This window comes from Desmodus rotundus, chromosome 1 (genome assembly GCF_022682495.2).
Source record: "Desmodus rotundus isolate HL8 chromosome 1, HLdesRot8A.1, whole genome shotgun sequence".
Taxonomy (NCBI): domain Eukaryota; kingdom Metazoa; phylum Chordata; class Mammalia; order Chiroptera; family Phyllostomidae; genus Desmodus; species Desmodus rotundus.
Genome location: NC_071387.1, coordinates 99808315 through 99829950, shown reverse-complemented (window position 1 = coordinate 99829950; position 21636 = coordinate 99808315). Strand labels below are relative to the sequence as shown.

The 21636-nt window shown below is 51.2% G+C and overlaps 1 protein-coding gene and 1 long non-coding RNA gene across 4 annotated transcripts; one reads left to right on the top strand and one right to left on the bottom strand.

Moving 5' to 3' along the window:
- The first annotated feature begins 50 nt into the window (after nucleotides 1–50).
- On the top strand, nucleotides 51–14454 carry LOC128781359 (uncharacterized). Of its 2 annotated transcripts, XR_008427321.1 has the most exons (5): nucleotides 51–203; nucleotides 4782–4917; nucleotides 7948–8071; nucleotides 10190–10385; nucleotides 13889–14454. It is a non-coding gene; the product is annotated as an uncharacterized lncRNA (long non-coding RNA). The 2 variants fall into 2 exon arrangements; XR_008427322.1 differs by lacking the exon at nucleotides 7948–8071.
- CCNF (cyclin F) lies at nucleotides 828–21353 on the bottom strand. Of its 2 annotated transcripts, XM_053928295.1 has the most exons (18): nucleotides 21235–21353; nucleotides 20050–20204; nucleotides 18756–18862; nucleotides 17478–17545; nucleotides 16044–16237; nucleotides 15573–15626; nucleotides 14762–14866; nucleotides 14370–14447; nucleotides 12146–12297; nucleotides 9958–10122; nucleotides 7930–8053; nucleotides 7496–7676; nucleotides 7032–7119; nucleotides 4989–5088; nucleotides 4763–4890; nucleotides 3874–4043; nucleotides 3307–3425; nucleotides 3089–3222 (listed from the first exon to the last, which is right to left on the bottom strand). In XM_053928295.1, exons 1-17 carry the CDS (start codon nucleotides 21248–21250, stop codon nucleotides 3328–3330), a joined length of 1983 nt encoding a protein of 660 aa, XP_053784270.1. In that variant the 5' UTR covers nucleotides 21251–21353; the 3' UTR covers nucleotides 3089–3222; nucleotides 3307–3327. The 2 variants fall into 2 exon arrangements, with proteins under 2 accessions (XP_053784266.1, XP_053784270.1); XM_053928291.2 differs by lacking the exon at nucleotides 3307–3425 and having other exon boundaries at nucleotides 828–3222.
- Between the last annotated feature and the right edge of the window lie 283 nt (nucleotides 21354–21636).

The window sequence follows — 21636 nt, the reverse complement described above, 5'->3', positions numbered from 1 at the left end:
GCTATAAGACGACCCCTTCCGGCTGGGCTACCCTATCCGGATCCCAGAGCTGAGGAGGGTCTCCTCCACCCCAATTCCCGGGCTCAGTACGCAGTCTTCCTCGCTGAGCTACAACCCTAGGTCTCGGGTAACGGACCTCCGATGCTGCGCCGGCGTCTGGTGTGGATACCTGGGTAGATGGTGGCATCTGTGATCGCTTTACGGTTGGCTTCTTCTTTGTCCTTGTTGAAGTCACTCTGAAGTGGGGCCGACCTGCCTTCCTGACCCCATGTAGCACAGGGGGAAGCACGTGAAGGGGCACAGTCCGTATTTACTGGAAACGGTCGCTAGAGGTGTGGATGAAGTGTGTGTTGGGAGCGGGGTTGAGGAAGGAGGGAGTGTTCACTTTTGGACATACTGGCAAGGTGATGACACCCAGAGGAGACATCGGGTAGGCACCTGGGAGGAGAGGGGTGAAGCAGGATGGTCCAAGGTGGGGCACGTGTGCATGGACAGGGACAGGTGAAGAATGGATGATAGGACTGCAGAGCCCAGTGTCAAAGAAGCAATGGGAGGCTGTACTAGGAGCTTGGAGGAGGGATGGGGGATGGGGTCTTCAGTGACTAAGGGAGCACCTTGGGTGGGAGGAGTAACGCAGGCAGCAAGGGCCAATGTAATTGGAGATAAGAATAAAGAGGTTCTGGGGAATCCGAAAGGACAAATCTTGGGAGGGGGGTTTGTTTAAAGACGGAGAGCTGGCCATTTTATAGTCTCTAGTAGGAAGGCGCTGCAGTATAGGGGAGAAGGACATGGAGGGAAGTTGAGGGGGCAGGGCAGAGAGGGGGAGAGAGGTTGGGACTCAGGCAACCCTGGGGCTGCTCTTAGGGCGGCCACTCACCTGCAGTGGCCCGTTCTCATGCCCAATAAGGGGATGCTAATGCCATTTCTGCCAAAAATGAGATTCTCTGTGAGGTGGGAGAGGAGGGGAAAATGCTTCTATCGGTACTTAGGAGACCCCATAACACAGTCATAGGGCAGCAAGGTGATGGTTAGAACCTGAGGAGATGCAGGCAGACAGCACCACAGTCAGGAGGTGTCAAGGTGACCGTTAGAACTTCGGGAGATGCAGGGAGACCCCACACTGTGATCACAGTGTTGTGTTCCACTGGAGTGGTTTTCTCCTACAGGTGTAGGCTGGGAGAAGGCAGAGAACTGGGGTCACCCAGAGTTGGGATTTTGATAAAGGGCTATGGACAAGTGCCCCACTGTGACTTGGGTGCATTAGGAAGAGACAAGAAGGCAGTTTAGATATGCACATCACTCAGCTTCCACTGTCCTCATCGCATTTAATCCTCACAACAACCCTGTGAGGTAGGTATTGCCCCATTTACAAGTGAGGAAACTGAGGCTCACAGACGCCCAGGAGCACACAGTCAACAGGAGGTCTGCGATCCCAACACTGGGGGTCCCCTTACCCACACTGCACACCACGTGTGTGGTCAGGATTCTCATACAGTAGCAAAGGTAGCTCCCTGGAGACAGACACGCACATACACACACATACACAGGCACCCAGAAAAGCCACTGCTGAATCAGCATCTCCACATCCTTGTAGTTCTGGTTCAAGAGCATTTGAGGGACACTCCTGGCCAAGTGGTTCGGACATTTTGAGAGGAAACGAAAGCTATCGTGGCATGTGAGTGTCAGTGGTCATCCCAACTGGAGAGGTCAGGGCCACTTGGGCAGATCCCTCAGGTGTTTGACTCTGGCCCCCCTGGGGGGGTCCCAGTCTGTCTAGCAGTTGTTCTCAGACCTCACAGCAGACCCAGCAGGCAGGTTCAAGTCCCCTGAGGTGTTACAAATGACTCCCCCGGCTAACCTCTCTGGGGAGGGGTAATTGCATAGTGTCAGGATAGCACTGAGGGGTTTGAATTAGATTCTTTTTAGTTGATTCTAAATAATGTTAAGAATCTCTTATTTTTTAAATTTTAATGACTTCTATTTAAAAATTTTCTTGTTTTCATCTTAGAAGAATGAAGGATAGAAATACAGGAAAAGAAATGGACCAGAAATCCAGCACAAAAAGAGATGTCCATACAGACGCTGTCTGTCGGGGACACAGGCAGATCATGCTGGGAGGAGGGACAGACGTCTAAAATGAGCGGGGAGTATGAGAGTGAAGGAGCCTATGACCAAGACATGCAGTCCCTGACAGTGCACAGGGCAGGACCCCCCCACCCCTCCATGGGGCCCTCTGCCCTGTGAGGGAGTGGATGACCCAGGCAGGCTGAGGTGGACATGGGGACAGTGTGCTTGGAGCTCTCAGCTCCTGCAGAACCCCAAACCAGGTAGATGCAGGGAGTGGGGGAGCTGTTCCAGGTTACCTCAACCATGTGTTCTCAATTGTGAGAGCTGTCAGCTCCCAGGATGGGGGTTCAGTGGGGCTGGTTATCAGGCAGTGGGCTTAACTTTCCCAGAAAGAAAGTAGGAGAGACGCAGGAGGGGACGGAGAAATAGGCTTCACATGGTGTGTTGCTTTGAGGTTAAAGTTTCCAAAGAGAAGGATGAGTTTTTGTTCTGATTTTGACATTCTGATGGCTCAGATGGGATTCCCCTGGTGAAAGATAGTCAGTGCCCCAAGTTCTCCTCTCTGTTCCCCGTTGAGGCCACCGGAGGTCTACATATCATCCGTCTCCAGTGCCCCCACTCCTTGCTAGTGCAGCAGCAGCAGCCCTGTTTCCACAAAGATTCACTGTGGCAAACACTGACACACAGCTTCATTCAGGAAGCCCAAGTTCATGTCCTGCTCTTCCTGGCTAGAGGTGGATAGATTTTTCCTTTTCACCTGTTGCTGGGGAACATTGCTCTCTGGGGAACTCAGGGGACGACACTGTAAACACGACTTCCTGGCATGATGGTGGCAAGGCTGTATGTTTGAGTCACTGCCTGGGGACAGTGCTGAGGTAGGTTGGGGTGGGCTGCTGTCCACCGAGTTTGTGGGACTCACACTGCTGATGGAGGAGTACCCTGAGGTCATAATGTCCTTGCCCAGTTCTCCTCTGCTGCAGAGAGGGGGCTCGGGCCCTGGGGCCAGAGGTGTCTGGGTGCTCGGCACCATGGCATGCAGGTCCTGATATCCTTCATCCTCCAGGCAGGCCTCCTCATCGCTCGACTCCTGGCAGCAGTGCTGTTCTGGGTTGAGGTACATCACAGTGACATCGAGGATGCCGCTGGGAGCTGTCACTACGGGAGAAATCAGGCCACAGACTGAGCATTGGGATATCCCTGTCCAGTTGGGACCTCAGTGGCCCAGGGTCCAGCTCTCACCGCTACATATCCTGGACCTTGCTAGACAGTCCCCGGTACTGATCTCCTTTGGGTTAAGTGACTCCTTGAAGCTTGGAGTGGCACCCAATAGGACTTAGGAGACAGTAGGAAGTGACAACCTTAATGGACACAAAAGCAAGCAATTGGAAAATTGACAGAAACTGCTTGAACGGGGCTTTCTGTGCTGCCCGAGTACGTGGGGACAGAGTCTCCTGCAGTCTCCCTGGGAGGAGTGCATGAGGCACAGAGGGCAGTGGGAGGACACCTCACACAATCTTCTAGAAAGATCTTATTGTGAATTCCAGACAGGGTCTCTTCCTCTTCCCCTGCCCTTGTGAGGGCCTTCCATCAACCAGGCCTGGCTGGAGCCTGACATACATTTGGCCTAAATCCTCGCCTTCTCCCCTCTGCCACCTGCCGTGGTGTCCCAGGGCTTCTGCTCTCTCACTTCTGTATCTGGACATGTTCTCCTGCAGGTAATGCCAGGGGTCCTCTATGAGAACTATCCTTCTGCCTGCTGCCCCCTTTGGCGTAGCCCCTGGGTGGCTTTGTGGCCACGGGACTCACCATCGCCCTCCCTTTCGCCCTCGCTCTCCTGGTCGCCCTCGTAGCCGGAGCAGTAGTCCAGGTTCCAGTCTAGGAAGCTGCCCAGTAGTGTCTCCTCCTGGCTGGATAGCTCTGCAGTGGGCGTGGTGACGAAACTGCCCCTGTCCTCCTGGAGGCTGTTCTCCCGCTTCCTACGAGGGGGGGAGCCAGAAACCCAGTCACAGGCAGCATCGTTAGGTCCTTGACACCTGCCACCTGCTCCAGTGTGCTGTGATAGAGGTGACACAGCCACCCAGTGCCTGCCCTTCGAGTCCTAGAGTGAGAGCCCTGGCTCATCTGGACTTTGCAGGATCAGTAAGAGTTCTTCAGGTGGGTGAGGTGGGGAAGGGAAGTTATTCTAGGTGGGACAGCCAGGACATTGAGATGGGAGAGACAGAAGTAAATGGGATACACACAGGAAATTAGGGTGGAGATGAGGGTGAGCAAGGGAGGATCTGAGGACACTAATCAGGTACAGCTGGAGTGCAGGAAGTGTCAGCAACACCGTGGAGCCGTGGAGTAGAGGGCCCAGGGTAATGTGACAGGTGCATGGCAGGGCCAGAGCCTGAGTTGGGCTAACCTGTGCTCAAGCCCATCTTTCCTCATAGGGTACCAGTCGGAGCAAGAGAGACAGCATGTTGGAGGGAGGACAGGGTTGCAGGCAGTGCAGCTCAGGCCCAGGGGGCCAGGCCTAGATGCAACTCAGCTTTGGTTTTCATGGGATCTGTTCCTTCTCCCTGTAATGCCTTAGGAGCCCCCTGTATAAAATAACGGAGCCCCTCAAGAAGTTGCATGGGTCACGAGGGAACCCAGGCCCAGCAGGTGGGAGCCAACACCACATCACATCCTTACAGACACCGGGCGTACTAACCTCTTGGTTCTCCTTGCAGAGGGAGAGCTAAGGAAGGAGTGAATGTCCCCTGAGTTGAGGAAAGATGCAGGTTCTGGGCTCTCTTGTTTCACTCCTAGAGCTGCACACACCTGGCTGTAACTCAGCACCTGAGAGAAAGACGGGATCAGAGGGAGGTAAGAAGCTCCAAGGGGCAGACAGGGAACTGTCCTCACCCCGAACAAGAGACAGGGGAGGAGGGTGGCACCTCTTCCTGGCTGATCTCCTCGTAGCGCTTGTCCTCAAACCTCTGTTTCACTGCGGTCAGAGAGACTTGTCTGTAATCCTTGGGGACGTCATCGTGGAAGCTGCAAACAGAGGGACACATGAGGGATAGTGTAGGGGGCAGGACGGGTTCTGGGACAGGCTTCATCAGCATCACCACTCCAAGAGACTTCATTTTTAGCTTCCCTCACTGAAATGAGAGGGGACAACATATTTTCAAAATCAGCCCACTGATGGGAGGTAACATGGGGTGCTGCTGTGGAAAAGTCTAACAGTTCCCAACAGAGTTAAACCTGGAGTCACCTGTGACCCGGCAATTGCAATCCCAGCTGTATCCCCAAGAGAAATGCCAACACAGAAAGTTGTCTGCGATGTTCACAGCAGCACGATTCATTAATAGCCAGAAGATGGGAGCAACCCAAATGTCCGTCAGCGCACAAATGATAAACACAACGTGGTCCATGCATGTAGCAGAGTATTACTGCAGTGGAAAACGAGGGTGGGAGAGGCCAGCCACAACAGGCCACATATTGTATGATTCCATTTCTATGAAATGTCCAGGACAGGCAAATCCTTAGCGACTGAAAATAGACGAGTGTTTGTCTAGAGCTGGAATGGGGGGGGGAACATAGGAGGTGGTATAGGTAAGGAGCGCAGGGTTTCTCTTTTGAGGGTGGTGAAAATACTCTAAAATTGACTATGGGGATGGCCGCACAACTCTGAATATACCAAGAGCCTGTTGAATTGTACACATAGAAAAAAGTTCAGTTTGTAAACAAACGGTTCCAATTTATCTGGCTGGAAAAAAGAAACTCTGGCAGGTAGGGGACGACCTAGTAATAACTTGTGGCAGCCCGGTAGTGACTCCTTGCACTCCTTGTATAAACAGCCACGGGTCAGACACATGCTGACCTGTCCCCTGCACTCCTAGTCCACCAGTTTCAAGGGCCGGGCACCAAAGGAGAAAACAAGGTGGGCAGAATCCTACATCAACTGCTGGGAAATGCTGACGGGTCCCCCCAAGGCTGGAGCACCTCAGCGAGTGGGGAGAAGAAGCAAGTGGGCCAGAGCAGAGGCTGGTAAAAAGGATCTGGGGCTGTGTTGGAGTTTTCTGATCTCATCCCAGAAGGTGTAAGCAGAGGCAACGTGCTCAGAGGCTTCCTCTGCAGTAACCCAGGAGGTGGCTTGGGGGGTGACCATGGGCAGACAGTGGAGACTGAGGAGTTCAGACTCCTAGGTGTACAAAGAAAGTATATCGGCCTTCAGATGCAGGCTCCTGGGATGCAGGAATGGAGAACCAGAAACAGGCTGGCCCGAGGTCTCTGCTGGAATGACTGGGGCCTCATCCACAGAGCACCAAATGCAATCTATGAGGAGGAATGACCCCAGGAAAAGAGGGGTTCCAGCTTGGATAAGCTGGCAGGGGAGTCTGGGGCTTTGGGTTTAGAGGTGTTCTGAATCCTGGAAGTGATAAGCAGCAAGTTGGAATTACCCAGACTCTCGTGCAAGGGGAAAGGGACACTGAGGCAGCATGGCCTGGTGGAGGAAGGAGGGCACTGGGGGCAGGGGCTCTAGTCGACATGCACGTGGTAGGGAAGGAGTAGGGACCAGAGTGAGCCGGCCGAGGAGCGGGAGGAAAGAGCACAAGCTGAGCTGAGATGGGCAGCATCTGGGCATGTGCATGGCGGCCAGTCTGCCAGCTCCTGAGCTAGGTCATGTGTCTTACACTGAAACTCCTACCCTCAGGGAGATGGTCTTGCTTTTTCTGTTATGCTCTGCTGCCTGCGGATTTCGGCTTGGGTTGGAAAGAGCTACTGCACACACATTTAAGGTTAAAATTGAGTGAAAAAAAGCAATATGACCTTGAAATGTTTAAACGTCAACTGAGATGCACAACTCACTGCAGGAAAGGTCTGTGTGGACTGATGGCCACCCTCTGAGAGCTCCCTCCCTTCCCCCATACTTGAGGACACAGCCCCAATGGCAGAAGTAGGGTGAGAGAATCCATTTCCTTCCATAGACTCACCACTTTTGGTGAAGGCTCAAGACACAGGGTATGAGGTCTTCACAGGAGAACCCAGTGAGGTCCCACAGCCGAGTGGTCCACGGCTGTGCTGGGGAGAAAAAAAAAGCAGGAATGGTGGGGCCATTATGACACCTGCTCCCACCTGCAGCCCTGATGGTTCCAGTGGTTCTCTGCCTACGGCCTTGTGGCATTTCCCGGAGCTCAGGGTTGCCAAGACCCCCACATACAAAGCATGCCTTCCCACTGTCATCAGTGAGGAAAATAGTACTTAAGCTAGGACCATCCCTGACCCCAGAGAATGGTTTTAGTCTATTCTGGTGCTTCCTTCTGCAGGAGAGGTGGGCCTGCTTCTTTTCTCCCCCTTCCCCACTTATATCTGAGCATCATCTCCTGACTCCAGGAATTGCCCAGGCCCTTGGCTCAGCCCGTGCTGAGCGGCTGGCCTGAAAAGACAGGCTCCTTACTCTGCCTGTGCGTCAGCCTTGCCAGCAGCAGGGCGGCCGCGGCCAGGTGGGCTGGGGAGTAGGCAGCCAGGCTGGTATGCAGCAGAGAGAGCTCGCAGAGGAAGCTGCACAGGTGCTGGGTTCTTGGCTCCACAGGGATCAGAGTCAGCAGGATGTCCTTGTAATCAACCACAGTGGGGACCTAGATAAAACCAGGAAGTGGACGTGGGGTCTCAGCACACAGAGAGCTCATCCACCCACTCAGCACAGCACAGGGTCTGGCATGACTGGTGTTCAGGCTGGATGCCAGGGCCCTCGGTGACAAGATGTCCTCTGGGTCCAGGGGGACTTCTTAGAGAAGGAAAGCTCAACACGATGAGGCTGCCCTCGGATCCTGCCGCCCCCTCATGTGACCTCCACTTTGATTCACAAAGAATAAGCAAAAAGCCACTTACTCGAATCTTGCCTTCCAGGGCGGAAATGATCTCGCCCATCATCCTCACCAGGTCCTCATACTTGTACGTGTTGTCTGTGAGCCACACAGCTTCCCGGATGGTCAAGATCTCTTTGCTGATGAACCTGGAATATCGAGAAGAGGTCTGAGAATCGAGCCCAATTTCCCCAGTAGGGCAATCACTTTAGGCTTCGGTGACAGAGGGTGGGGGGAGTGTCAGAGAATGAACCTGGATGTCTGTGGCTGCAGAAGGGAACTGAAAAGGTCACATAACCCTGTCATAAGGGCTGGAAAGGAGGAGAGATTAGTGACGTGGACCAGTGGGAGTGACTGGACTGCCTGGCACACGGATGTTCCTACAAAAGGCACCCATGAAGGTTGTGATTGGTCAATCCTCATAGAGACTAAGGGAGGGGGTCTCCCTGCTTTGTGCCAGATTCTACTGTGAGTATAAATGGCTTAAATCCAGGAGGCAGTGAGCCAGCAGAACCGAGCTGGAGGTGGTTTGAAGGTTTGTACACAGCACAGAGTCTGGCCACTGGGATTTTCATTGGCCCTTAGGCAGGTGGTCACCCTGTTCTCTACTCTCCACCAGAGCCAACTCTCAGTGAACAGGCTGGTCCAGTGTCCTGTTAAGGGTGCCTCCCCTTGTGAGGATAGACCAGGGCTAAGCCTGAGACCATTTTGTCCTAAGGACGCTGCAGCGCCCACGTTTGCTGTTGGTTTGACTAAAAGAAAGAGGAGGCGTGGGGAGCACAGGTGCTGAAAAGATGAGATGCAGGTGGGGCCGATGAGAGCCCCATAGCTTGCTGGGAGCCATGGCAAGTGCTGCCTTGAGAACAGAAGTGGGGGTATCTCAATCTCTAAAAATTTTTAAAGCAATTATCAGCTCACTGCTAATCAGTTTGTGGTCCAGTAACTTGGTCCCTGATGGCAAGGACATAATTAAGGCACCTAGATCCAGGAGGCAGGGACCCTGTCTGGGCAGCCCTCTCTGGTGAGGAGACCTGAAATAGCGAGGGGCCAGACAGCATGTGGCAGTCTCTCTGCTGATGCTGAGCCCGTGCTCCCTCCACCCATGGTCAGAATCCCCCGCTTCCATGACTAGCCAGAGATCATGCTTTCCAGGTCCAAGCGGCCATGTGACTGAGCTTGCTGTGAAGGTAGACATGGTGACCTGGGGGGTCACTGGGGTGGTGGCAGATGGTAAGACAGAAATGGGTCTCCTCTGTGACCTCATGAAACAGAAAATCCATTCCAATGACATGATGAGCCTGGACCCTTGGCCTCTGGGTTCCTGTGCAAAATAAATCAATCTCTGTGGTTTATAACACTGCATACAATTGGCCTGTTTCTCATTCCCCCAAGCCTTGCAGACAAGGCCAGCTGGTCTGGAAAGCACTGCCCAGGGGAAATGGCAGACTATTGGATTTAGGAAAACTGGAAAATGCAAAATGTATGGTAAAAATTGTCATCCATATTTCTGCTAAAGGCAAAACTGGGCGGAATGGTGTTTGTTAAAGGATGCCAGATTTCGGTAAAATAAGATGGTACAGCTTGAAAAGTCAGCTGCCAGGGATTCAGGCTGCTGCGTGAGGAGGATGTGCTATCTGTGTGGTTGAGTGGGGTCTGCAGGGAGCCGGGTGGGGGAGGTGAGACTGACTACGTCTCTGATGACACATACTTGAGAAGCACATTCTTGCAAACCTCACTGCCAACAAGCAGTCTTTCTGTGATCTTGGCTGGAGGACTATGACCTACCCTCTTTGCTGAGTCACCCTCAGGGGCCAGGGCAAGAGGGGTCTGGTCTGAGCCCGCCCAAGCAAGGCCACACTCTGGGTCCTATGACCATGTGCTGGGACGAGTGACCACCCACGCACCAAGGATCAGCACTCCCTAAAGTTAAAACCCCCATCTAACAAGGTGGGACATTGAAGGTTTATTTCAGTTCAGCCTATGAACTAGGGCAGGGCCCATGTGTTATGCGCCAGCCTGTGGGCATGAGCCCGGCCATGGGGGTGCTTCTCACCGGGTGCAGATGACCATGCAGGCGATGCCCAGAAGCTGGAGCCTATACCGGGGAACCAGCCTCCTCCGTAGGTACCGGTCCACACACTCCACAGTCAGGTGAAGGCATAGGCTTGTGAAGTCCTTCATGGTGGCAACTTCTACCAGCCAGTCGATTAGAATGTACCTTTGGGAAGAGCATCACCTCTCAACACTAGAGTGAGCATTCATGAGTGTCCCATCTCCCATTTCAGATGGTCTGTCTGTCCCAAGGGAGTAAATCGCTCATCTGCACCACTGGTTTACCCAGGAACCGTCCAGGCTGAGATGCCATATTCAAGGGAGTAGGGGAGCCCCACATCTCCCAACTCCATATCTGGGAGGCAGGTGGGCTCACATGTCTGTGTCCCTGCCTCCCCCACAAGCACTGGAAAGCCCTGGCACTTACAGGTAAGGGGCAAGGTAGGGGTGGGGACAGATCACAGGACCAGAGAAAAGACACTCAAAGGTGTGAGAGCTTTGGCCTCTCTGTAGCTCACCTGTGGGGTCATTTAACAAAACCTTTTGCACTGGGGCAAAGAGCCAAGAACACGAGGCCTGACAGAGCCGACACACATGGGATCCTTCCTCGAGGGCTAAAAGCCGGGGCCAGGGACACAGGCATTGCAGGGGAGTGTACGTGCAACGGCAAGGATACCACAGTATGGTCAATGCCTTTCTAAACAAAGCAGAGGGGATGCAGAGAATAGAAGAGGGAAAAACTGTGATACTGCAGGCTTCTGCAGACAGGACGGGGGTGGGATCCTAATGTCAGCTCAGACAGAAGCATCTCTTCTATGTGGAGGGAAGGAGGGAAAGATGGGGTCAGAATGGTGGACTGGAAGGACGAGGGAAGCAATGGAGGAGGAATGGAAGGGGGAAAGGATGAAGCAGGAAGACAAGCCTCTATTTTCTCCCAGAAGGAAAGATGGCATGAGCATCAGGTGTTTGAAATTTAAACCAGCCACTACTGGAACAGAAGAGGAAGCTCCCCTATACAAACAGACTTACTAACTTAATGATCTGACTTATAAAAACAGACCAACCAAAGTATATACGTTAAAAAGGTTAAATCTGAAACTAATATAATGTTACACATCCATTATGCCTCAGTAAAAGGAGAAAAAGTTGGTGGTGGCCAACTTTTTGTAAAATGGGAAGATGCTCAACTCAAGGGCTGAAATGATATTAATATTTCAATGAAATTATTTTAATTCTTGAAAAGAAAAAAAAGGTGAAATCTGTTACACCCAACCCCCCCAAAGCATCATGTCAAAAAAGGGGAGGGGCAGACTGAGAGAGGCACAAAATGTTATCAGCATATTTCTTCCAACACAGAAAGAGCTGAAAAGAGTAGGGAGGGGGCTGTCGCCACCACCACAGGATTCAAAGCGTAACAGCTCTGTGACATTTAATGTGGGACCAAAGGACAATGCATCCTGCCCTGTGTGTGTGAGATCAAGCCTCCACAGGAAAAGCTAGATTCTTCAAAAAATAAATGTTTACTGAACTTACTATGTTGGGCATTGCCTGCTGGAGTACAGCCAGAGCCTGCCCATTATAAAGGCAAATGTATTTGAAATCTCGTGCATAAGCTTAATGATTCACATTTTCCATTTTACTAACATGTTCGGAGATTGAGCATACAAGTGTGTTATCTCTAAACCTTGGAGGAAAATGGACCTGCAGGAAGAGGTAGGTGGTGCGGGGGTTTCAGGCTGCTGGGATGCCGCAGCTGTCCCAGCGGGCATAGCTCCCTGGGTCAGGCTGGCTCGATGGCCACGGAGTTCCACACACCAAGTTGATGCTTGTTCATGACGGTTTGTAAATAAAAGGTGATTTTTTGGCTTCAGAAATTGGGGATATGAATCCCATCATTTTAGAAAGAGGTTTGAAATGGTTTAACTTGTTCTGAGGCTTAAAAAGGAAAGTTGGACAGAACAGGCACTTTACGAGGGATATTTTCTCTGCAAAGCCTGGATGACTTAGGCAGGGTTTAGAAAACACACACACACACACACACACACAAATGGCGGGATCCTAGTGGTGCTGACAACACAGAGTGCTCTGTGGCAGGTGGCTTAGGTGAAACAGAAGTGACAGTTCCCTTTGCCCCAGAGACCAGTGGTCGCTCTGCCTTCCAATCAGAAGCTCTGGCTTGAACCACTCACCTCATTGTGTCGTTGAGTCCCTTCTGCACAGAAAAAACCTCCTGCTTATTAACAGCATGGGAGCCCTGAAACAGCTGGCAGACTATCTCACTGGATGCTTTTGCTTCTAGTCCAAGCTGGTTTCCATTGGCACAGGCTTTGGCTAAAGACAGCTGCGAAGGCAAGACGTGCAGAATGAGCACAAAGCAGTGGCTTTTGAGGTTTTCCATTTCGGAATGTGAAGGTCTGTTCAGGGAGAAGACACATGTATATCCTCCTTATGCCTTCTAAACTTTCTGGATACACCATAGCTAAGGTCTTAATTATTCTTTTTGAAATAATACATTACATGGTAAAGAATTTAAAAGAGGATAAAAGGTATATGATGGAATGTCAGTCCCCTTCCTACGCTGGTATAGCTCCTCAGCCAATAAGTCTTTTGGCAACTTTTTAAAAAATTAAGTTTGTTTCTGTTCAACTCCCAATTGTGGGGGTGTGGTTTGCACATCCTGGTTACTTTGAGGGACAACTCCCAATTGTGAAAGCTTGATGCTCCAGTGGGAAGCTCAATAACAAAGTGGCAAGGAGGAGGCTCAGATGACCTGCTTTTAAAATCTGGGTTTGTTATGTGGCCACTGGCAAACTGGGGGAACTGTTTTATGACTCAGTTTCCCTTTTCATTAAGTGGCATCCAGCACCTACTGTGGCAGATAGATGTGAGGATTAACGGAGCTTTGCACAGGAGCCGCCCAGCACCCACGATGCTCTGAAATGGTTCCCATTAACCACTTCTATGCGTTTCCTTTTAGATTTTTCTATGTATCTGTAACTGTGTGTATATGCATTTGTGACCACGGTATATACACATCTAATCTATTCTTTGCTCACCTAACGATGCTGTGGTTCCTTAGGAAATGAAATATCTATAAGCATGTTTCATCTGTTCTTCCTTTTCAGCTATTTTTGATGTATTTTATTATTTCGTGGAACATCTTTGCGCAGCCTTTTTGGTCCCTGTGCCTTTCTGCTCATGTGGTCAGTCCACAGGAATGGCTCTGCTAAGCATTTGCTACTTGTGCCCAAGTGCTTTCTGAAAGGCAGGCCCCAATGTTTACACCGACTCATAGGAACACTATTTTATTATATTTTTGCCAGTAAAAACAGCTATTGTTTAAAAATGTGTATTTCCTGAAGTTATTAGCCATCTAGCCAAAAACACACGAGAATATATATACATAGGCCTGCACATACATATTTGCTAATGTGATCAACTGTGGTCTCATTGAAACACATGCCCTTCTGGCCAGCAGTGACTGGGGTGCTGCTGCTGTGTTTCGGCTAGTGTGTCTCTTTCCTCTTTTCTCTGAGGGCACTGAGGCCCTGTGGACTTTATCAGGGTCTTACTATTCTTATTCTTACTTGTTTAAAGATTTTATTTATTTATTTTTAGAGAGGGGAAAGGAGAGAGGGAGAGAAACATCAATGTGTGGTTGCCTCTCACACGCCCCCTACTGGGGATCAGGCGCGCAACCCAGGCCTGTGCCCTGACTGGGAATCTAACCAGCGACCCTTTGGTTTGCAGGCCGGCACTCAATGCACTGAGCCACACCAGCCAGGGCTTACTATTCTTACTGATGAGTTTGAGCTTTAACTAGAACCACATTGTTGATTGTCGTATGTCTTGTAAATACGCTGACTGCCTTTTTGGACATAAACATGACAGTGTTTTGTGACATGTCTACTGCTTTGTGATTTCTTTCCTAGCTTTTAAGATTGATTGAGCTTCTACCTTCTTGGCTTTGTCTTGAAACCACGACTTTACAGCTACAGGGGAGTACTTAAGGAACACCGACTACAAAGCCCTGAGGTTTTGGTTCTCACCCTAGCTGGCCTGGTGAGCAGGTCAGATAATGAGAACAGGACAGCATTCCACATGCCCACCTGCTCTAAGGAGTCTTCAGTTCTGTTGCTGAGGTCGGCTTTACCCAGCAGGACAACTTTAGGGGCCAGCATGAATTTTGATAGCAGATGCAGTCCACAAGCATTTAGAAAATAAGAGGCTGGCTTAAGGGCAATGGGCTTCGAAATGCTAGGGTGGTAATGGGCAGAGATGAAGGAAGCACTGCCAGGCTCTCCTCCAGCATACCCTGGAGCTAAATTCCTATAAGACCCAGCTCAGTCCTGGGCCAATCTTACTGCTTCCTGAGTGAGAGCCTGGGAAGTGTAATGCCAGCTCCCACCTCACCTGGGCTTCCCAGCAGCCTTTGGCAGCATAGTCCCTGAGTTTCCGGAAGTTGTGGAGGCATCGCCCGGGATCAGACATCTGTCAATGGGAGAAAGTCACCATGACTTTATATGGTTGTGCCTCTGGAAAAACTGAGAACTTATAGGGTCCTTAAATGTCCTCCAACACCCCCAGAGGGCTCCCAGCTGCACTTTCTTCCCACTCCTTTATCCTCCAAATGATGGTGGTCATTTGGGGACAGTGCTGAGAATGGCCTGCTGTGCAGCAGTTCCCAGGGGTCCAGGAGCTGTATGAGGATCCTTCCTGTGTGACAACCTCATCCAAGGGTCAGTTTGGAGACTATGCCTTTGGTCAACATAATTCCTCCTCTCCCCAGACCCTGGTCTACTCACGTCTGTCAGTCTGTCACTTTCCCAGAGGAGGTATGAGCTGGTCAAACATCCCTGATTAGCAGACTCTTCAAAGAGGTCACGGGCCTGCTTCTTTTTCTCTTCATCCTGGAATGAGTCCAAGCAGTTTATTCTTTTCTTATTCTCTTTCTGCTAAACGATTCTACTAACCATCTTCATTTCTTTCCACACCTCTAAGTGACTGCATGCATTGCTCTTTAATAAAAATGAGTTCACTAAATCGGAACAGAAACGACATCTTTAAAGAGACACTTTGACAACCAACATGGCAAGTGAATTCATTCACGAGTTCTGCCCCCACAGACTCTGCTTTCTCCTTGACCAGGTTGGCATTTGGCTTGGCCCGAGGCCACCCAAAGGGCCAGCCATCCACACTGAACTGCCCAGATGGTGACTTCGGGGCTCCTCCACCTCCTCCCTAATGCTCAGTATTCCTCCCTGCTACTGTCAACGTACACCTGTCACCAGAAGCCACCACCTTCCCTGAGTTTTCTGCAGAGGGGGTTCTTTAATCACAAGACTCATCGAAGCTTTCTCAAGAGTGCAGAGGTATGAATGACGAGTGGGAGAGAGTCACCAGTAACCACGAAACAAGCCCCTGGTCCTGTGTATACTTGGATGTTCTGCCTGGCTCCACACGGCCTCTCACAGGCGGGACTCACTCTGGCTTTGAACCCTGGACACTCCCTTTTGCTGCTTTTCACTTACTTTCTCATCCTTGGTGTTTATGGCTGCCAGAAAGGTGAGCAGCATGGAAATGTGAAGCTGCTATAGTGGGATGGATAAAACTCACCTCAAAGAGACTCAGCACTCTCCCCAGGCAGTGCAGTATGGAGGCTCTGTGAGTCTAGGAAAAGGAGGAGAAAGAAGTGTGGTCATCAGGGTGAGTGCTGATGGAGGTGAGAACATTGGGGGGCCGCCCCTCCCATTCTGTGGGTCCCATGGCCCCCAACTGTCCCTGTTTGCAGAGGATTGACTGTTTCATGGAGCCTCCGTCTTTCCTTGCCAGCTATCAGTGTGTCTGCAGTCCAACCCTTCATCAGATTCCCCTGACCCCCAGCTCCGAGGCCTCCTGTCCTGCTGGGTCATTTCCAAACACTCCCACACCTATGCTCTTGATCTTCTGCACCCCCACTTCCTTCAGGTCCCTGACGTTTTATGGTCCACAGTGTCTCTTCTCAAGGTTTTCTCACCTCTCAGGACCCTGTGGGGCTTGAATTGCCCAGCACAGCCTGCCCTACACGCGCCCCTTGCTAGCACTCACTCTTTGTAGCTGGCACTCCGCCTTGAGGCTCTCGTGAACCACAGCTTTGCAGCAACTCCCAGACACTGACCATGGAGGGCGGATAAAGAGCCAGATGAAAGGCGTGGCATTGACATTTAGTCGCTCAGCAAGACTGAAGTAACGAGAGGCTTTCAGGCCATTCACTTCTGCACGGGCCTCATCAGACACAGACACTGTAGAGGCAGATAGAATGTAACTCAGGGGTGTCTCAAGGATAAATGTGCAAAGTTCTTCCTGGCCTTTCGTGAAAGTCTAGAACTTTAAGCCTGTGGTAGTGCAAAGCTGCTGGTATTTTAGGAGAAAAGAGCCCCCAGGATGAGGGGCTTCCCCCTTTTCTTCCCCTACTTTGTGAATCATGTGCCCCTGCCTGGGTCTTCCCAGCAGCCTGGATTTTGAAGGCTGGGAAGGTGCTCCATGTGGAGATGTCATATGCCCACCCTCCCTCCCGCCGAGAACTGCTGGCAACATCCCCCACCCCTCCCCGTGGACGAGTTTCTTTTGGGGGTAATGAGAGTTTCCAAAATTAGACAGTGGCGATGGCTACACATCTGTGACTAGACTAAAAACCACTGGGCTGCATACATCAGATGGGTGAGGGTATGGGAAGTACGCCTGGGAGCTGCTATCTGACCAGACGGTTGGGGCAGGACTGCCATTCTCCTGAGCCTGGAGGAACAATGCTGATTGTCGCTACTAGTCACAACAGTCTTGTCAACCAACCCAGTAAGGGGCTACCTTTCAACAAGATGCCAGATCGTTTAGAAGCAGAAAAATGGCTGCTCTACCCAAGTCTTCATGTGTTTTGGGAACCAGGACAGGATGGACCCCAGGCTAGTTCCTTGATGTGCAAACAGGCAGGAAGTGGGAGAAAGCTGCACAAGATTCTTTCAAGGAGCACCTGACCTTAGGGGTGAAGAAATTCAGGCACCATGCTGCCTTTGGCCTGCTCGTACCCGCTTCCTGCTTGGGACCTTGGCTACCCGCATTATTGATGCCCTATGCAATTAGGCGCGCTTTGACCGCTGCCCCGAGTTCCACGGAGGAACTGCGGCCGAGGGGGAGAGCCAGAGTCTGCGTGTGGATTGCGGTGTGAACCTGACAGAGGGTGGGCAGCCGGGGGGAGGCCGGCTGTAGCCCCGATTCTGAGTCTCTGCTCAGTCATCCTTTCCTGACTGAAATGAAAGGATTTATTAAAATAAGAAGTGACCGTCCCAACCTACGAAATCAAAGTTCCTCAATGGGTCCCTCAGCAGGGCACCTCTTGGCACAAGCTTCCTAGAGGAGACAGTAAGGCAGACCACCAGACATAGCAAGAAGAGCGACTACATTACACACACTGAGAAGGGCTCATTGTTGTTCTAAAACATCACTGCCAAGTGGGGTGACGCCAGCCCCAGCCCTGCAAGGACTTACAGCCTTCATTGTAGAGGTAGGCGATGCCCAGCTTCACAGCAGCTTCAAAATTTCCCTTTTCGGCAGCCCTAGAACATTAAGAACATAAAATACCACGTGATTTTATTCCATAAAGGTTATGTTCCATCATAGCTACTGAAGCTAGAATACTCATTTTCTGAATAGAAAATTTGTGGGGTAATGCAGTAATCTATCATTTACCCATGACACGCTAGAACATGGAGGAACCTTAAAAACAGGCTAAGTGAAAGAAGTCAGTCACAGAAGGCCACATGTTGTATGAGTCCTTATATAAGATGTTCACAATGAGCATATCCAGAGACAGGAGGCAGATTAGCGGATGCCTAGGATTTGGGGGAATGCAGGTAAAATAGGGAGTGACTGCTAATTGGGACAGGGGGTTCATTTTGGAGTAATGAGAATGTTCTAAATAGTGTTGATGGTTGTGTAACTCTGTGAATATATTAAAAACCATCAAGTGGCACATTTTAAAAGGGTAAATTGTGTAGTCCGTGGATTACATCTCGGGTGGCCGGCCTGAAACCACTGGCACGCTTGGACAGTGGGTCCAGTCGTTGGCGCACCGGGGTTCACTGGCCACAGGGTTCATGTTGACTTTGGCCCTCCCTCTGGGTCTCAACCCTGGCAGGGGGTGGGATCAGCCACTGAATAAATTGCAATAGGATTTAAATCACATTTTTTAAAAAAGATTTTATTTTTAGAGAGAGGGGAAGTGAGAGAGAAAGAGAGGGAGAGAAACATCGATGTGTAAGAGAAACAAACATCGACTGGTTGCCCCTCTCATGCCCCCAACCACAGACCTGGTCCGCAACCCAGGCATGTGCCCTGACTGGGAATGGAACTGGGGACCGTTCGGTTTGCAGGACGATGCCCAACCCACTAAGCCACAGCAGTCAGGGCTAAATCACACAGTTCTGAATCAAAGAAAAGAGGGCTGAGTAAAGTTTCCACACAGGTGACCTGGGTTTGAGTCACAAGGGATGGGTCACAGCCCAAGGACTATTCGGAAGCACCACTGTGACTAATGAGAGCCAGGCCTGTGCTGGTGGTGTGGATGACTGAGGACTGTGCTGGAAGTCAGGTGACTCATAGGTGAGGCTGACAACCTTCGGTTGCTTCTTTGGGGAAGATAAGGCATTGGCAGGGGCTACAGCAAGAAGAAAGTCATTGCCTGGTCAGGCCCTGGGACATAGGCTGGAATATCAGGAATGCCCCCAAATGGGAGGAAACCAAGCTGTTCTCAGGGGGAAGAGATACCTTTCAAAGAGCTTCAGGTTCCTTGGAGAAGGCCACAGCTCTTGAAAGCTGGCACATGCCCACACACTGGCGTGGTTGTCTACCAGGTACTTTAGGTGGGAGTGCACCTGCAGAATAACGGAAATGGGGTGGGTGAGGGGATTATTAAGGGACCTCCCAGAAGCCATGCCTCAGAAGCTCTTGAAGACAAAATGTATACAGATGTAGGGTCTCCTCTCCCCTTATCCACCCCAGTGGCAAAGGTCCCAAGTCTGTGTGTCTCAAAACAGTTGCTTTGAATAGAAAAAAGAGCCCAGAAACAAGTTTCTCTGTGGCTCTAAAGGTGGAGACAGTGGTTCTGGAAGGGGGAATAAAGCACCTAGACTGATAAGGAGGATAATACCTCTGTGAGAGTATATACCTGCAGGGATCAGGGAAACCAAGTCTAACAGGAGCAGCTAGGACAGAAATCTGTTTTGTGCTGCTCTGCTTGCAGTCTTGCTAGTGGGAGCACAGCTGGACCCTGGAGGTAAACAGGGGCTTTTGGAAAACACTGACACATGTGATAGTAGCCTCAGGTAGGACCTGGAGCCTCTGCCCTGGGCAGGAGCCCTGACCACAGGATAGCAATTTAAGCACTAATGTTCCCACTGCCATCGGACACTCAGCACCCATGGACATTATAATCCAACGGAGGAGGGTTTGGGGAGCTGGAGAAGTGGGTTCTTGTCTTCCCGCTAACTTACTACGTGCCCTGGGTTAAGTCACCCAAAATGAGGCTGCAAAATGTTCCAATATCTATAAAATCACTCCCAGAGTCCCTTTCAGTACCGAACATTACATGGGATTTGTCCTCAAGAATACACTTTTATTCTTTTTAATATTATCTTATTTCTTCCATCCAAGTACTAACCAGGCCTGACCCTGCTTAGCTTCTGAGATCAGAAGAGATCAGGCTTACTCAGGATAGTATGGCTGCAGACATATTATCTTATTTCTTTAAAAATTAAAAAAAATTATTTTTCAATTACAGTATTATATTAGTTTTAGGTATAATGTCTTGTTCCTTAAGAGTATAAATTTTTAAAAAAGTATAAATTTTACTGCCATAAGAGTGTTTCTCTGTTAAGCATTACAGTGAGCGCACTATGGTTCAGCTTGCCTACAATCAGAACAACGTCGAGCGTCTATTAGCAATAAAGATCATCCTTGTTTCTCCGCCCACTTTTGCAGCCGACGTTCTGACATTTACGAACATGGAGCCCTGATGGTGCGCCCAACTCTAGGGCTGATACCATTTTCATCTCGCACTCACAGATCGAACTGCTAGGATGTCCCCCACAGAAAGCCATTTCAGGATATGGAAGAGCACATCTTCTGGGAGACTCAAGATGGTCAGGTTTCGGGGTCTCCTTCTTATTCTTCGCTTGGTAGGGTAACAGAAACACTTGGCACACCTACAGTGGATCACTGAAGAAAAAGAATCAGAACAGTCTAAGTGATGTATTGGAAAGGAGCTGTACTGACACGTACGGTTATATCTGAAGATGATTTAAAAGTTACTGTTCCCTGCCCCATAAAAGGAACCAGTCACATTTCTCGTCCGAAACAAAGAATAAGTAAAGGAGTGTATTGTAACGGAAGACATCGTCATTCATTCAAAGATGCAGTAAGTATTTATGGTGAACAGCAGATAATTATTTGACCCAGCCATTGGGAAACTTCCTGTGGGAAACTTTCTGACCCAGAGCCCAGATGACAACCAGGAAGGGAGAAATGCAGCCAAGGATGATGAGGTCTCTCAGTGAAGCCCAGGGACCCTTGCTGATCCCTGTGCTTCCATTTGCATACATAACTAAAATGCATAATGTTCAATAAGGATCTGTGGACGTGAACAATCTGGTTGGTGGTTCAAGTCCAAACTAGGAGGGCCAAGTCCAAACTTGGCTCCTCAGGGAAGCAAAGGCTGAACTTGGAGGCCATGCCAGTCCCCGCTCTGCCCAGTATCCTCTCTCCCCATAGGGGGTCATTCCAACTCCAGCAGCTCCTTCCTCATTCTAAGCAGGGGACCTAGAAACTCCCTGCAGGAGCCTCTCACCTACGCTTTACCTGGTTTTCCACCGATCCTCCCTTTTGTCCCGATAGGAGGGGGCTGCTTCCCATCAGCAGTTAACGCGCGGCGAAAGCCAGATCTACACTCGGGGCGACCAGTTCCCACAGATTACATGGATTTTACCACACTGTCCTCATCCCTTGATGTAGGACAGACCCGGAAACGCTTAACCTCCACGGCAATTACCACCGAAACCAAAGCTGCGGTCACAGTCCTCGACAGGTGTCGGGACCCGCGCGGGGCTTTCACGCGGACCTAGGCGCCGCCTGGTATTTAAACCGCGCGCCGGGCAGGTGCCGCCCGGATCCCAGACCGAAAGGCTCGAGTCAGCCTGCGCAGCCTCTGCCCGCCCGCCGCCGCCCCCCGCGCCCGGTGATCCGCGCTCACCACCGCCGCTCCCCATCTCCACCTGGACCGCCACCTCAGCCGTCGCCGCCTCAACCTAAGATGCTCGGGTAGCCCGCCTGCCCTGCGCGCACCGCGCCACGCACGCGCAGGCCCGCCCCGCCGCCCGCCCTAGTTTTCAAACGCGCCCGGCGTTCCCATTGGCCGGCCCGGGGGGGCGCGCGCCGCCGGTCCGCCCGGCTCCGTTCCAGCCCCCACCCCGCTCGCCGGCTTCGGACGTCTCGGATTGGCAGCCCCAAGACGCGAATTCGAACGCCGGCGGTTAATTGGTGGAGCCCGCGAAGCCGCCCCGACTCGGGCCCGGGCGGGGGTACTGGTGGAGCGCGGTCGGGCTCCGTGGGCAGGCTTTGGGGCTTCTTCACCCCGAAACGGCCCGCGTTGTCC

Excerpts from the sequence above, each read along its gene's own strand:
- CCNF (XM_053928291.2), bottom strand. Across the intron at positions 15,627-16,043 it reads CGGAGTGCCAGCTACAAAGA|ACTCACAGAGCCTCCATACT; the intron begins GTGAGTGCTAGC and ends TCCTTTTCCTAG. Across the intron at positions 14,867-15,572 it reads GAGTGCTGAGTCTCTTTGAG|GATGAAGAGAAAAAGAAGCA; the intron begins GTGAGTTTTATC and ends GACTCATTCCAG.